At 43.9% G+C, this 16,600-nt stretch overlaps 1 protein-coding gene across 2 annotated transcripts in view; it reads left to right on the plus strand.

The window, feature by feature from the left end:
* Window positions 1-16,600, plus strand: part of LOC125429043 (transitional endoplasmic reticulum ATPase-like) — a 38,741-nt gene that overhangs the window by 2,911 nt on the left and 19,230 nt on the right. Inside the window, exons 1-3 of one of the 2 annotated variants that reach the window (XM_048489800.1) lie at window positions 7,715-7,884; window positions 11,617-11,728; window positions 12,176-12,348. In XM_048489800.1, coding sequence (XP_048345757.1) covers window positions 7,865-7,884; window positions 11,617-11,728; window positions 12,176-12,348 — 305 coding nt within the window. In that variant the 5' untranslated portion in view covers window positions 7,715-7,864. Of the gene's footprint in view, window positions 1-7,714; window positions 7,885-11,616; window positions 11,729-12,175; window positions 12,349-16,600 lie in introns of those variants that run through there. The other variant, XM_048489801.1, reaches the window with a different exon arrangement.

Raw genomic sequence — 16,600 nt, forward strand, 5'->3', positions numbered from 1 at the left:
TGAAGGTAAATACTGAAAAAGGTAATGCCTCTCTGAAGTCTGTATTTGTACCCAAGCCTTATACACGTGCTTGGTGTAGACTTGATTTTAAAAATCCATGAATAGTCTGGCTACAGTAGTATACCTAAATATATCCATTTGCAGCAGTCACCACCCCTGTAAGAGAGTCTTATGATGACAAAGCCCAGCCCAAGTGACCAGCTCTAGGTGCCATCAGAAAACTGGCACACAAATCCATGCCTCCACATGCCTTCAAAGTGACTTCACATACACAATATACATCAGATGCCCATATCAAACGCTGTTGCTCACCAAGTAATCAGGTATGGGCAACAACCCAGTGAAATATTCTGTCTACCAGTCCAGTCCAGAACCTTTATTAGGCATGTAATCAAGAAAATGTCAAACATTTTTAGATACATTAAAAATCACTCATTGTTACATAACCTGTAAAACACGCCTCCGAAATTTCTACATTGGAATTGTTCAGGAGTTTAAGCAATTTTCTTTTATCAGAGAGTAGCATGAATCCTCCTGGTAACAGAGCCCATAATTACTCCGCTGGTCTAACATCCATGTAGCTATCTCTGCTTTTCTTGTAAGTAGGCAGCTTTGAAAGCCAGCATGGTGTAGTAGTCAAGGTGTTGAACTAGGACAAATCCCCATGGAAGCTTGCTGGGTGACAGTGGGTCACTTGCACACTCTCAGCCCTGACCCTGGATAATATTTGGATGGGATACCTGCAAGAAATACTTGGGGTGTGATGCAGAGGCAGGCAATGGTGTGACAGATTAGGCTTTTATATGGTTAATTTGAAAAGGTGCAGTTCAGCCAGAGCAGGAACACCAAAGTGTTAACCAGAGCACAACCTGATTGGCTGGCTGAAATGCAGTAGCCAGGAACCACAGATAGGGTGTGGTGGCTCATATAAAAGCAGGAAAAGCCTGTCAGAAAGACAATCCTTTCGTGTCAGTCCTCATTCAGTCAGGGGAGATCACGTCTAAAGGCAGAGAGGGCCAGAGATGTAAAGGCAGAGAGGGCCAGAGACAGAAGGAGAACAGCTAGGGGGGCATTGTTCTCAAAGAGATCTCAAACTGAGAGGAAAGAGCCTTGTTTTTACCAGAGGCTACGAGGCTTGTGTGGGTGGAAAGCAAGAGGGAAACTGATTTCACAGGGATACTCCTAAGATCATACAGAGGGCTTGGCATTTGTCTCACGAGGAGACCACACCTAGATACTGGTGTAGAGCCCATGAGGGTGTGTTGAGCTTAACTGGCAGAGTTAAGTGTGGGTTTAGTGAAACCCCAGAGCAGTCATGTAGCTACCATGGGGCAGGGGGGCGCCACGCCCCAGGCGCGTGTTGTTGGGGTCAAGTGTGGAACAGAAAATCCCCACACCTCCCTCTGCCTCACCAGGCCCAGCAAAAGCTGCTGGCGGGCTGGCTTCACAGACCAGGCCTTGTGGAAGCCACTGGTGGGCTACCTGGCCAGGCCCCACCCCACTGGCCAGGTCCCACGACCTGGAACAGCCTGGTGGGGCTAGACCGTGGGTCTGGGCAGTCACCTAGCCAGGCTGCTTTTTCAACCGGCTGCTCTTTGCAGCCGACTGAACTAAGGTAAGTGAAGAAGGCACACGGGGGGCAGGCCAAGGCCCCCATGCCCATCCTACCTCCCAATTACTTTACAGCCAGCTGAACTACGGTAAGTGGGGGGAGGGCATGGGCGTGGCAGTAAACCAGGCCCCATGGGTGTGGGCCCCGGGTGCCATTTTGCCCTGGGCACCATTTCCACCCCCAACGCCACTGCCCCAGAGCTTAATCTGTCCCAAGCCAGTGTGAGTTCCCAAGCCAGTGTGAGTTGGAGTTAAGGGTGGCAATTTTAAGGGAGTGTTCAGAACCGTGTTGAAAAGATTTACCCTAAGCAGAGACACCTGTGTGTGTGTGAAGATATCTGGAAACTGAAACAGCCATCTTTAAGTGAAGCTATGTTCTTGTAACTGAAACAGCCATTTAAGAGAAACTGCATTTGCTCGGTAGCCTCTAAGTAAATATCTGCTTAAAGAAACCAGAAACACTTAGGTACCTCTCTGTAACAACAACCTGAGAAGAAACCTTGGTAGATTCCGCATGGGCCAAAAACAGCAGTGTGAAAATGGTGTAAACCCTTTTACACCTTTTCCACACCATTTTCACACCGCTCTTATTGGCCCATGCGGAATCCGACCTAGTAAAATATAATCTAGTTTTGTTTTATCTTTCAAAAGCCTCTCTAAGTTCAATTTTTACCTCAGATTTTGGTGAGCTTATATATCAGTTTCTGTACAGGATTTCTGACAAAAGGGGCTTGTGTGTGTGCGTGAGTTGGGGAGTGCCTAGGCCATCAACAGTTATCAAGCACTCCTGCAACACGCTTCCTTCCCTGCTGGGTCTCTGTCTCTCTTCAGGGAGTGGGAGTTGTTTCAGATGGCAACTCACCTTCTAATGTCTCTTGCCTTGGAAACCCTAGGTGGTCACCCCAAGTCAGCTTTGACTCGATGCCAAAAAATGCAGCTTTAGCACAGAGATTCTCCGCCTTTCCAAATCTGTCATCAGCAAAGGGATAACATTCTTCCCACAACTCTGTTTTCCTTCCAACTCAATTATTTCATGCTTCAAAGGGGAGATTTTTTTGAGAAGCATAAAGATGTTTTCTGACTCAGAATTTATATCTCACTTGCATAAAGACAAATATGGCAGTCTAATAAGAAACATGTTTTGTTTCTGACAGTGCTATCCATGTGATCCACTGCATCATAAAACCATTCAGGACAGGAGGATGCTGGGGGAAAATCTCAATCTCACAGCCACTATCCAAAGTAGCCTAGCCATAAACCTGAGCATCCTTCTTGCCCTTCCTAATCATACAATTCAACAGAGATTACAGATGAGTAATGAAAGGAAGAAGCAGGAGACAATAAGAGATGTTAAGAAGTGGGAACAGGGAAGAAGCAGAACTAGTAGGTTGAAAGGACATACAAATCTTGACTTCTTTATGATCTGGCATTGCTCTTCAAAGGGTCTGGGATCCAGATGGAGATACCATCCTTAAGAGAAGATCACACTTTTCATAATGAAAGGTTGATCTTCCTAAGGAGATTTTAAAAATTGCTGATAAGGTCAAGTTTCTCCCCACCTCGCCCAATTCCTCCCAGCCCAGTTTATGCAGAGGTATGTGTACAGTTCTGGGTACCGCAATTCAAGAAGGATATTGACAAGCTGGAACGGGTCCAGAGGAGGGCAACCAAAATGGTAAAAGGTCTGGAGTCCATGCCCTACAAAAAGAGGCTTAGGGAGCTGGGGATGTTTAGTCTGGAGAAGCCAAGGTTAAGGGGGGGACATGATAGCTATGTTTAAATATTTGAAGGGATGCCATGTCGAAGAGGGAGCAAGCTTGTTTTCTGCTGCCTCAGAGACTAGGACACGGAGTAATGGGTTTAAGGTGCAGGAAAAGAGATTCCACCTAAACATTAGGAAGAAATTCCTGACCTTGGGTGCTGTGTGGTTTTCGGGCTGTATGGCCGTGTTCTAGCAGCATTCTCTCTTGACGTTTCGCCTGCATCTGTGGCTGGCATCTTCAGAGGATCCTTCATCTTCATCTTCAGAGGATCTTCAGAGGATGCCAGCCACAGATGTAGGCGAAACGTCAGGAGAGAATGCTGCTAGAACACAGCCATACAGCCCGGAAACCACACAGCACCCAAGTGATTCCGGCCGTGAAAGCCTTCGACAATACAAATTCCTGACCATCAGGGTTGTTTGACAGTGGAATTCACTGCCTCGGAGAGTTGTGGAGTCTCCTTCTTTGGAGGTTTTTAAACAGAGGCTGCATGAAGTGCTTTGATTGTGTGTTCCTGCATTGCAGGGGGTTGGATTTGATGGCCCTTGGGGTCTCTTCCAACTTTATGATTCTATGATTAAGAAGACCACAAGTTACAGCAATAAACACCAAACTTCACTCATCATGTCCTACTTGGGAGAACATGGACTTCTTCATTATTTTGGGTTGACTGTTAATATTAGTTCAGCAGTGGAATCACTGGATACGCTCTCTTGGTTTTTCATTTTCCAGGAGCTCAAAAGGACTATAAAAGAACTGTAAAAGACTTCTCTAGCCTTCCTCAAGATGGCCACAATTGTTTAGGTTGGTGTTAAATACACGGCGCCTTGACTCCCAACAACAACCGGGAAGATGGCGCCGCGGAGTGCCGTTGCCTGGTCGACCTACCCTCTGTCTGAGCTTGGAAAAATGTCTCTTTGTATGTGCCCTAATGCACTAGAGTAACTTTAAATGATGGCTATAATCCAACTAAATTACCTAAATCCAACAAGTTAATAATGACTAATGCATATCAGTGGAACATGCAGCCAAATCCTATGCATATTTACTCAGAAGTGAATTTCACTGTGTTCCAGTTAGGAGCTAAAACTGGCAGAGGCTCCCAGGTAAATTACAGCAAATTTGCTTTGCCACCACTTCAGTAATGTATAAAACAGTCATTAAACAGCAACATCCAGGACCTTTGTGACAGGTTTTCTTTATGTGGTAGCACCCTCTGTTGGAAACATCCTATCTCTGTAGCCCAAAATATTTGAAAATGTCTCCCATGTTTTCTGAAGATCTTCGCAGTCACATTTATTCTGATAACAATATTTAGAAATGATAAAGACTGGAACATCTGGATTGGAAAAAAGAGATAATTACTAGCTGAATGCAGGAGTCTTTCACTTTATTACCAAAAATACATATCATATAAAAGTCATAACTAAGCAATTCTAAAACGGTCCATGAACTATTAAACCCCCCCTCTGCCATGAAGCTCTCTGGCTGTTTCTCAGCCTAACCCCTCTCATACTGTTGTTGGGAGGATAAATGGGAAAGGGAAGAAAAGTACCATGTATACTACACTAAGCTACGATACTAATGGGAAGGCAAAAGAATAAAAAAATAAACAAATTCAATAGACTACATTTAGTCGCATCTGAGGCTGAGAGCAACACAAGGCCATTTAGTAGATATCTTTATCAGCAGGAATCCTATATTCTACCTTCACTTTAGAATTCAAATACAATATTTTAAAGCCAGGTAAATCCAAAATAGTATTATTTAAGAGTACCTCAAAAGTAGCAGGGAAATACATGTATTCCCAGGTAGGCATTCTTTGCCTTTAAATTATGCTAGTGTAGCGTGAGCATGTTTTGATTGCTCCTGAGAACCAAGCCAGGGTAGCCAGAATATGCAGTAAACTAGTTAACAGCTTTTTGGGAACAAGAACAGTGGCGTTCTTTTGCTGCATGGAAGAAATTAAAAGGTTGTAGCCCATCACACCTTTTAAAATACTATCTTTCCTACACCCCTTCTTTGCATCTATCTCAAATCCATAGGAAACATTAGGTAGGACTCCTGAACTTTTAAACACATTCACAAGTAGTGGGAATTGCTCCTCAGAGCATGTACAGCAAACTTCTTTCAAAACAAACTCACTTTTCTGCATGAATTCATAGACAAAAATGTAACAACTGTGTTAGAAGACCCTTCTTACTTTGCCTTGTTCCAATTGCAACCATTCTCTGGTGGCTGCCAACTGCAACACTGAAATATCTGTTGATTATCATAAATAGTATTCCAGTTTACCTGCAAATAGACTACAAACTGCAACTTCACTTTCCCTCTACTGGCACATTTTTCAGACCCTAGCACAACTTTTCCTGCAGCCGCATGGTTCCAAACCAACGAATTCCCAGTTCACCAGTGCCAATTTTCATCTTGAGCATCCACAAGCTTGTGTCATTGAGCAACCAGGATCTTGAGCAGCTTGTTTTGGTTTAATTGCATCCTCAGTGCTGCTTCTTGCAGGAGATTCCATCTGGTCATGTTCTGTGCCAGCAGCTCAGATACATTCCCCTGCCTCCCCCACCACTGGCATCCTGGGCATATGGAAGACAGCAAACAGATGGGATTAGTTATCAAACTAAGGGCTGGTAATACAATTTCAGCAAACCCTTGGCTAGTCCCGTGGACAGAAAGGATAGGAGAGAGATAACAGATATTGTCATCAGAAACGTAACTATAAAAAGCATCACTGGCAACTTACTTGAGAAACAAGCTTAAAAAAAAACAGGATTACTTTCATAGTTGATCAATATTTTATGCTGCAGGGTGAAGTGTCAGTCCAGTACAACTCTCTTCTTTAGAATTATAGCAATCTATTTTCAACCAGTTCCCAACAATGTTATATAGAGAAATGAAGCATTAGATTTTCAAATTCCAGTTCTTGTTTCTATTTAGGAAAATTCATAACACTCCAGCATTTGGCAAAAGTGCTTGGGAAAATTCTTTCTCATGAATAGAGAAAAGCACTTTTGAAAATATTGTAAATCTTGCTTTCCTGGAGTGAATTTTACTGGTTCTGGCTGAGGTAATTTAAATGTCCTTTATACATTTAGCTGTGTAAATCTCCATTCTACCTGATATTTAGTCTGCCTATGCTTATCAGAATGTCTCCCAGTGAGAAATGTGGGAAGCAGTATATATTTCCTGTAGTGTTTCGTAAGAGTATGCTTTTTCATACTTTTCAACCACTTCAAGTATGTCTGCTATCCTATCTTTCTGGGGCAATAATCTAGGGAGTTTTCCAAGTACTAAGCAGGTCTAAACCAATATGGCAAGAAAAAGAAATCCAAACAATGGCCAGCGGATTGGTCAAGCAATTCGTAATGGCTTTTAGGAATTGCTTGCTGCTTTTCTTTTACGCTTCTGCAATACGTGAAAATTACTCCTTTTGTATACTTTCATGCAGCCTATTACCACCCACATAACCAGCCCTGGCTTTTATAATGCCTGGCTGCAGTTGAGGCAAAACATTACAGCATGCCAGTCTCACACTGCCACGTGTATACTCAGCGCCCCTATTTTCCACTTTTGATAAAAGACATGCAAAACATAGCAACAGGCCTACTCTGCAAATATAAGCCTTGGGACTCTAAATAAAGCCCCGTCACAGTTCTTCAAGAGCAGAGCAACCGAAGCAACCTTGAAAGAACAGCGCCACCTTCAGATTTTGCGTTGTTTCACTCCGGACAAGGGCCGGCCTAGCAGTCACATGACATGCAGAAAGCAGTTGAACTGCTGAACTGTTACTGTTGTTTTTAAATGCATTTTCTTTGTTTCTTACACGTCTTGAGCATGTTGTGGGAACACTTTCCCCCCTCCTCCCCCGGAAAATGCACATCGGGGAACACGAGGAGGGAGGTAATGAGCTCTGGGCGGAGTTGGAAGGGTGAAAATAGAACTGGATTTGCTGCAAGAAGGTTCGCCGCCGTGCCCCAAATACAGCCTCTCTGGCCAGCGTCCAGCGAGGACTGTGGGGTGCGCTTTCCTATCCCATAAACAGCGCTCTGCAATTCTGAGAGATCTGCAGAGAAATATAGCCGAGAACCCTAGCTACGCTCGTTGTCTAACCCATCTTCAAGGCTTGTTTATGCACCGTCAGCATATCTCTCTTAAGTGATCCTCGATCGGCCTGAAGCCGAAAGGCCGCAGCTGCAATTTACATTTATTGTCATGAATTCGTAAAGAGCAGCAGAGGCATCGAGCCAGAGCAGCCATCTCCTTGGGAAAGTCCTGGCAAGCCAGCGGGGAGGGCGGGCCGGTAGGCAGGGCAGGAGGGGTGGCCCGAGCTGGGATGTTTTCCAGCTGTTGTGGGCAGGCAGGAGCAGCAGCAGACCAGGGCAGCCGGGCAGTGTCCTGTCTGGCCTAAGGGAAAGGCCGGCGAGACCCAGCAGCAGCAAAGCCAAGGCGATCCCAAGAAGGGTCCGCGAGCAGCCATTATGCCAGCCACGGGAGGGGAGTAAGTGCTTCTTCGTAAACAGCAATTTCCTCTCCTTTCTGAAGGAGGGCCCATGTGGGATTTGGAGACTGGGATCTGACGCTCTTCCCGTCGCCCTCACCCCAAGCCTTTAGGGACAGCTGCCGGGCAGAGGAGGGTAGTTTAAGGGCGGGCGGGGGGGGGGGCAAAATGTATGCGCTGCGTGGGCTGTAAACTTGGTCCTTTGAGAAAGCGTGGAGGAAACTTTCGACAACCTCGGGGTTTCCATTGCTTAGTCTCTCTGAGTCTGGTAGCATGTAGGGAGTTCCCCAGACGCGAAGGGTGCGTTTGGAGCGTTGCTAATGCCTTTATCGTCGCTTGGATCTGGATTTCGTTCAGCAGGGGGGGGGGGGGTCTTTTCTCCCTTGGAATTTCCAAGGGGGTTGTTTTGGAAAAGCAGGCCACGGCCAGCTGATGTTTATATCCGACAATGATCACACAGCATGGGCATGGAGAACGAGGAGGTCGCTAGGATATTTATAGCTTCTGGAATCTGTCCTGGACACCAGACCGTTAAGTAACTTGAGCTAGGTATTTGTGTTTCTCCTCCCTGAGAATCGACTATGCAAAGAAAAAACCCAAAGGCCTGTGGCACAAGTTTTCATGAGTTTAACCATCTTTGTCAGATACCTTATGGGATGGGCTAAGCTTATGCTGCAATAATTATATTTGGTTATGAGGTGCTGCAAGATGGTTTTGTTCCCACAGACTAACAAAACTACACCCCTGGAATTTGTTGCCAAAAAAAAAAAAAAAAATTCCAGCGCACTGTCTGTACTGGGGAAAAAAATGACAACAGATTGAAAACAGGGAGTTGTTAAATTGTTCTGTGGATTATATATTTAAAGGCACAATTGTTGGTGTTTGTTGTCTGTTGCAGGAGATCCTGATAGGTTTCACTACAATAGCACTATGGGTGTTGGGATAGGTATCAGAGGACTTTTATTTGTTGTGAGGATAGTGAATTTCCAACCATTCACCCACCCTCCCCCCAGATGACAAGTTTCCATTGCACTAGTGCTGATATGTAAATGTTCAAGTATCAAAAGTACCTGTAGGATAATGTCAGCAATGTAAGGAAGATGGGGAATAATTAGAGAGTTTGGAGGACATTCAGTTGCTTCCCACATTGTCCTTCAGGGGACATTTTTTAATTTATGTAAAATAGTTGCATGTGATTATTCCTGAGGAGTATTTATTATTCTATTATATAAAAGGCTAGCTATGGTGGCAATTAATCACTTTCATCCAATTGCCCCACACAACTTACTTCCAGCCAGTCACCACGCACACACAGCTTGGGGGCGGGTCTTACATAGAAAGGGTTAAAAAAACACAAACAAAACAGTGGAGCGTGGCAGTTACTCTCTCAAGTGCTGGCCTCCCTCCCCCCATAATTTAGTAAATAGATCCCATTTGCCAAGGCTTCCCTAATCCTTCTCCTTTTCCAATTCTTATATAATGTTGTGATCTTCTAGAAGGCTTTATCAAAGAAACAGAAATATATTAAACTCACAGTCTGAACTTTCAGTAAAATATGAAGGCAGCCATTGACCACAGTGTTTTCCACATGAGGACAGACTTTGATCTGGCCATACAGATCCATGCCATGGTTAACTTGATTCTAGACTACTGTGATGCACGGGTCTGTCCTTAAAGACAGCTTGGAAATTCCAGTTGGTACAGGATACTGCTGCCTAAACTCAGATATTCATGTCACACCGATTCTGCAGGTAGTCCATGGGTTACCAATCACTTATTATAGGGGTCCTATCTTTTTGAACCTGTGGATGCTTTTGAAATAATGAATTGGGCTGGTCAATACCGCCCCAAAATGGATTCCACAAGAGGTGGCACCAAGCTCAAGATGACTTCTACAGGAGGCAGTGTACTTCCCTCCTTGCTTTGTAAAATACTCACAGAAGGGGAATAAAAGGAAATGAAGGAAAGCTGGAGCGAAGGAGAAAGAGAAGGGAATTATATACCTGGGTACTTACAAGGCCTCCTGATGTTCTGGTGGCTGTTGCTGTAGCTTTTATTTGAATGACAGCAGCCAGCAACAAACCCTGCCCTAAAATGACCCTGCCCACTTTCTGCAAAGTTCAGGAGGTACCAAGGGAAACCCTGGCAGGCCTATGGGAGCCATGTTGGAGAAGAACCCTCACTTACTGGGTTCAGTTCTTTTGATTGCATTGAATTGGAGCACAGCAATCAGTACATGCGTTAATAGGAAACTCTTGACATGAAATGGCAAATACTCAACCTAGCTTAAAATGAAACTAAAAATTATCCATATGAATTTACAAGATTATTCCTGGGCAATAAATAGTTTTGCCAACAACCTGGAAAAAAAAGTCCTACCCTCTTGATAGTGGCATAATTGGATGTTATTTACCAGGTGTTGTTATTGGCCTCCATGCATGCCATGCCAATTTCCTCACATTAAGCCTCTGTGAAAGGTTCAGGACATTTTTCTCCAGCCACAATAGGCAATCATATGCTCTGACTTGCTCAGAGTTACAATAAGCCTGGAAACCCTGGAAATCTTGTCCAGGAACCTTTTCTATCTTTCTGTTCCTCTTAATTTAGTCCACAGATACCAGTGCCTTTCATTACCATATGTGACAAATGCACTTATCCTGCATTCATGTTACAGGGTGGAACCGCCCCTTTAAGAGTTAAGCCCTGGCCAGCCCTGATTGGCCAGAGAAAAATAAGCAGATGCTATAAATTCTGTCAGCAAGAGTGCTGAAGGTTCTTTCTTTTTAGTCTTCGGACTTTGTGGCTCTGTAGGAGCTGGTGTGCTCTCGGGTACTTTTGAGGCAGAGTGAAGAGAATCTGCAGAGATCTCTCACTGCTGTGGTTTAGGAATAGCTGGAGGCTATTCAGAACAACTAAATACCCTGAGTTTGGAGGAGTGTGTCTGCCCTCAGGTGTTTTATTTTGTGTGTGAGAGGGAAACCTCTAACAGTCCAAAAGTCGGTCCTCAAAGTGAACCACAGTCTGGGGAGGCCCAGCTCCTGTGGCAGAGAAGCCAGATTTTGGGAGTGTGGGAGAGGGAGGCTGTTATGCCTGAATCCCACTGGGCGTAGACTGAGTGTTTTTATTTTTGTGAGGAGGAACAGCGGACTGAGTTTTTTATTTTTGAAGAGAGTGTAAAACCTCCAAAGAAACATCTTTTGAGAAACATCTTTAAAGTAAAATCTGGAGTGAAGGGACACCTGTGAGTGTCCATTGTGTATGAAGTAAAGTGCCTGAAACAGTTACGCTTAAAACCAAACTTACTCAGCAACCGTTAAGCCTAAGCAAACTTTCTCTCTGCAACCAACACGCTTATTTCCTCTCCAGTTTATCTGAGAAGCCTCTGTAAAGCCAGCAATAAAAGTTTTCAGTTTTTGTTCAACTTTAAACCGTTCCAGTCTTCAGTTATTTTTCTGTCTGTGTCTCTGTGTTCCCCAGTCAGGGTGGTGACCGTTTACAAATCAGTTTTTGTGGGCTTTAATTTAGGTCTGGTGGCAGCGAAAAGTATATTTTGGTGGCAGCGAAAAGCAGAACATATATAAGCGCCTTCGTTACACCATACAACTCTCTCTTGGCCTATTTTTCCTTTCCTTTCATTGGACAGGAGCACCAAGGTCTTCTCTGAATTTTCCCTTCAATATAGCATCCCCATGTATACGGATTTATGAAACAGCCCCATTTTCTTCTCTACAGCCCCAAAGGAGAGGATTATTCCACTGCTATACTGCGCCAAAAGCATCGTCCTAACCGTCTCATTGTGGATGAAGCTGCCAATGAAGACAACAGTATTGTGTGCTTGTCTCAGGTAACTACAAACACTCTTCTCTATCTTTCCTTCAGCCAGTGGACCTAGGCACACACTATGCTCCTCTTTCCACGAACAAGCTAAGCATGGATTTTTCTCTTCTACACAATTGCCCTTTGCTCTATAGTCTAGTCAGTCATGCCTTCTTCTCAGACATCATGCTTAATAAGCATATAAGCACATTCTATGAACATATAAATATATCACTAGCAGGCAGCTAGTGAGAAACAGAAAGACAATCCTTATACTTGATTTACTCCAGAAATACAAACTCAGATGCAGACAGACATGCCAAAAGTTGTAATGTTCACTTTCTGTCATAAAAAACACAAATTGCACATATTTATATTACACAGGCATTCATTTTCATACTGTATGAATGGACATGCAAAAGTAATTAAAACGTTTGCAATGGTATAATTGCTGACAGTTTCTGGTTCTCTGCAGGCTAAGATGGAGGAATTGCATTTGTTCCGTGGGGACACAGTGCTGCTGAAAGGGAAGAAACGTCGGGAGACTGTGTGCATTGTACTTACAGATGACTCCTGTCAGAGTGAGAAGATTCGCATGAACCGTGTAACTCGCAACAACTTGCGAGTCCGTCTTGGAGATGTGGTCAGGTGAGGCTGGCCCAAATTGGAGAGGTAACGGGAGGACTCAATAGAATGCACTGTATTATAGAGTAATGGTAGAGGGCACCAGGCATGTGCTGTGGCACAAAACACTGTTTGGAGGAAGAAAGGGCTGGAGAGTATACTGCACAGCAAAGCCCCTACAGTGAGGAGCTCAATTATAGAATGTGGGAATAACTATGAAGATTTTAGAGCATTGGTAGTGTAGGAAAATAGCCCTAGTTACTACTATTTGCCTATGTATATTCATTTATTTCAAATGTTTGTACCCTGCCTTCCCTCCCCCCTCCCCCCAATAAGGGCCAAACACCTGTTATCTAATAGCTGCTGAAGTAATAAATAAAGTGACTATACTAGAACAAAGGAAAGGCCACTTCATCAATGCAAGTGGAGCAGGTTACTGTATGAAACCACAACCTCGTGCCCCAGGTCTGAGCACTGAAACCACAGCCACTTCAAACCCTGGTAGGCAAGGTGTGCTTCACTTGCTTAATAAGGTTGAGAGCTCCCCTTTTCTCAAATACCTGTCCCTCTAGCCCCCAGTTCATCTCTGGGGGAGTGTACTCAAAAGCAAACAGTGTACCACACATCATTTTTATAAAACATATTAAAGTTTATTAAGAGAAAGCTAAAACAATGAAAATATTGTCAAGTTACTACAAGCAAAGCAAAACTTCTTAATAACCATAAAACGTCCTATTCTGTAATTGTCTGAACTGATAGTCTATCTAGCTGAAGCTCTCTAAGCTAGGTTTCTCGGGTTTAACCCCCCCCCCATTCATGTCTGAAGCTCCGCCCTTCCGTTTGTGGGTTTTAAAAACATTTTTAGTGTTTTTTGGTTTTTGGCCTGCAGAGGGCGCATTGTTTGAGCTAGCAGCACCAAACTTTCAGGGATTGTTTGGGGGACTCTCTTGATGATACTACCTGGGTTTGGTGAGATTTGGTTCAGGGGGTCCAATGTTATGGACTCCAAAAGGGGGTGTCCCCATCCTCCATTGTTTCCAATGGGAGCTAATAGAAGATGGGGGCTACACCTTTGAGGGTCCATAACTTTGGACCCCCTGAACCAAACTTCACCAAACCTGGGTGGTATCATTATGAGATGGATTTAAAGGGAGAATCTGAGGTCCTCTGTTTAGAAGAAGAGTTTGGATTTATATCCCCCTTTCTCTCCTGTAGGAGACTCAAAGGAGTTTACAATCTCCTTGCCCTTCCTCCCTCACAACAAACACCCTGTGAGGTAAGTGGGGCTGAGAGAGCTCCGAAAAGCTGTGACTAGCCCAAGGCCACCCAGATGGCATGTGTGGGAGTGCACAGGCTAATCTGAATTCCCCAGATAAGCCTCCACAGCTCAAGTGGCAGAGCAGGGAATCAAACCTGGTTCCTCCAGATTAGAATGCACCTGCTCTTAACCACTACACCACATTGAAAGTGATGCTGTTTCATGGTGGGGGATAATCCACCCCAAAACAGCATCACTTTCAATGTTGTTTAACTAGGGACCCCAGATTCTCCCTTTAAGGTGGATTTAAAAGGAGAATTTGGGCTCTCTAGTTTAAACACCATTGAAAATGATGCTGTTTGGGGGTGGATTCCAGCATCACAGCGGCTGCCCAGGGGGGGAGGGGGCTCAGATTTTGCACCGGGCTCCATTTTTCCTCTATTCCTCTGCCCAGAGGGGAGGGCAGAAGGAACTGCCGGCTGCCGCTGGGAGCCCAGCTGGTAGGGGGCAGGGAGGGCAGGGCAGGGGAGTCTGCTGTCCCCGGCCTTGGAGAGCTGCTTTTATAAGCACTAGGCCAGGGACAGGGCTTGGGGAGGCGTGGCCATGCCCTAGGGGCAGGTGGGGGTGTGGCCCCACCCCTGACCCCCCCATAAAAAATCTATACCTACGTCCCTGTCTCTAAGAACTCTGTAGTGCAGAGTGGTAAGCTGCAGTACTGCATTCAAAGCTCTGATCACAACCTGCATTGGATTCTGATCACAGTCGGTTTCAAATAGCTTGCTCAATGTGGACTCATCCTTCTGAGGTCGGTAAAGTATGTCCCCAGCTTGCTGGGGGTTAAGTGTGGTTTACTAGGGAAGGTAATGACAAACCCCATAAACAAATTCTGCTTAGTAAACATTGTGATGTGACATCCCCCCACCCCCCATGGGTCAATAATGATCTGGTGCTCACACAGGGGAGTAAATTTACATTTAAAGCTCTCTAATTAGTTTACAAGGCCCAGAATTACCAATGTCCAACAGCAATGTCTCATGGGTTTTCTGGTATTTGAAGATGAACAAAGCATGCCATATTTCCAAAGCAAATAGGCACAGCCAATCACTTCAAAATAGGATGGGGGAAGGGGGGGAAGATAAAAGTGAATGGTGAAGGTGAAACTGATGTTTTATGACCTCATCTGCATGATAGGCAACTCTAGAACCAATCGGGGTCCAGTAATTAATTAACATTTGTAGCTGTGGAAATAACTAGTGAGGCAAGAACCAGGCTCTGGAAAGTTCACTCCCAAGATCCAACGGGGGGTGCTTTACATGTGTAAAATTAGCAGCAACTGAAACCATTCCTTTGCAAGATCTGAACCACTGAAGCAAGTTACAATTTGGAATAAAAATTCAGCTATCTTAAGGGCATGCTAAATACGAGTCTTCTGCTAGGACCTTCACCCAAAGCATTTTTGCTTTGAACATTCTGTTCGCTAACCACTATTTCAAGACTTCCATGTGCCCCCCAACACAGAAGGCCAGTGGCTGTATACTTCCATGTGCCCCCCACACAGAAGGCCACCTTTTTGCAATTAGAGACAACAGCTATGTAACATTTAACAAGCTTGCATTAGCAATAACTTCTGAAACATGTAAGTGATGTGGTTTTGTTAGCAGCAAGCAGATGTATTAAATATTGTAAGATTAGATGAAAGAGTGCAGCTTTTGGAAATTTAGAACGGAGATCAGAATTCATATCAATATTCATGAAATTACTATGAATCATTGTGATACCTTGAAAGGGAATCTGCCAAAACATTATCTCTCTCTCTAATGTAACTTCAAAAGGCAGATTTTGCAGAGACATGGGCTTCTTCCGCATATGCAGAATAATGCATTTTCAATCCACCTGGATTTTACTGTGCGGCATAGCAAAATCCACTTTCAAACAATTGTGAAAGTGGATTGAATGTGCATTATTCTACAGAGCCCTTCGGGGATTGGGCGGTATATTAAATCAAATTTAATAATAATAATAATAATAATAATAATAATAATAATAATAATAATAATAATAATAATAATAATAATAATAATAATAATGTATGGAAGGGCCCAAAACTCTTCTCAGAATACTGGATCTAGTCTCTTTCATTTGGTGAATGAATGTAACTGGTTATAGTCTGTCTCAAGATAAAAATATTTCTCAGATAAGTTGTCAGCTTGTTCAGTCCTCAGACCACCCACAAAACATCTTCCTCTATAACACTATTCTTCTGCTCCTGGGGAGTAGCTTGCGACTTAAATATACTACAAGGTAGAGTCAACCGTCAGGGTCCTTGTGCGTCAGAACAGCACCTATGATGGTCAGCTGACATTGGTCCTGATATGGAAAGATTTAGTGTAGTAAGGAAGCTTAAAAACCACAGCTTGAGCAAGTTTTTCTTTAAGAAGTTCAAAAGCCCTTTGACAGACTGATGACTGTGGGGTATGTTTTTGTTACACAGATCGATTAAAACTGATGCCAGGCCACTGAAATTTGGAATGAACTTAAAAAACCCAGAAACTTATTTTTTAGCACAGGGGTAAATCAATTAACAACTGCATCAATCTTTACAGCATGTGGTGAAATCCTCCCACCCCTAATCTTATGACCGAAATTCACAACAGAAAAGTTAGCAACTTGACATTTAGATTGTTTCATGGTTAGGCCAGCATCTTGGATTTGGTGAAGCACAGTTCTCAGGTGCTGGAGATGTTCTTGGCAGCTCGAACTTATCCCTGCAACATCATCTTGATAAAACACTGCATAGTCTAATCCCTGAATCACTTTATCCCTTAACGTCTGAAAGACTTTACTAGCCAAATACTCACCAAGGAAGCAAATTAAAATGATAATGTCCTGTAAAATAGGAGAAAATGTTCTCTGTCCTTGGCTCCCTCTGTGAGTGGAACCTGACAGTGCCAAGAGGTAAGATCAAAGGTAGTAACATATTTTGCACTTACCAATCTCTCCATCACCTTTTCAGTACGG

Source organism: Sphaerodactylus townsendi, linkage group LG03 (assembly GCF_021028975.2).
Source record: "Sphaerodactylus townsendi isolate TG3544 linkage group LG03, MPM_Stown_v2.3, whole genome shotgun sequence".
In the NCBI taxonomy this organism is placed as follows: Eukaryota; Metazoa; Chordata; class Lepidosauria; order Squamata; family Sphaerodactylidae; genus Sphaerodactylus; species Sphaerodactylus townsendi.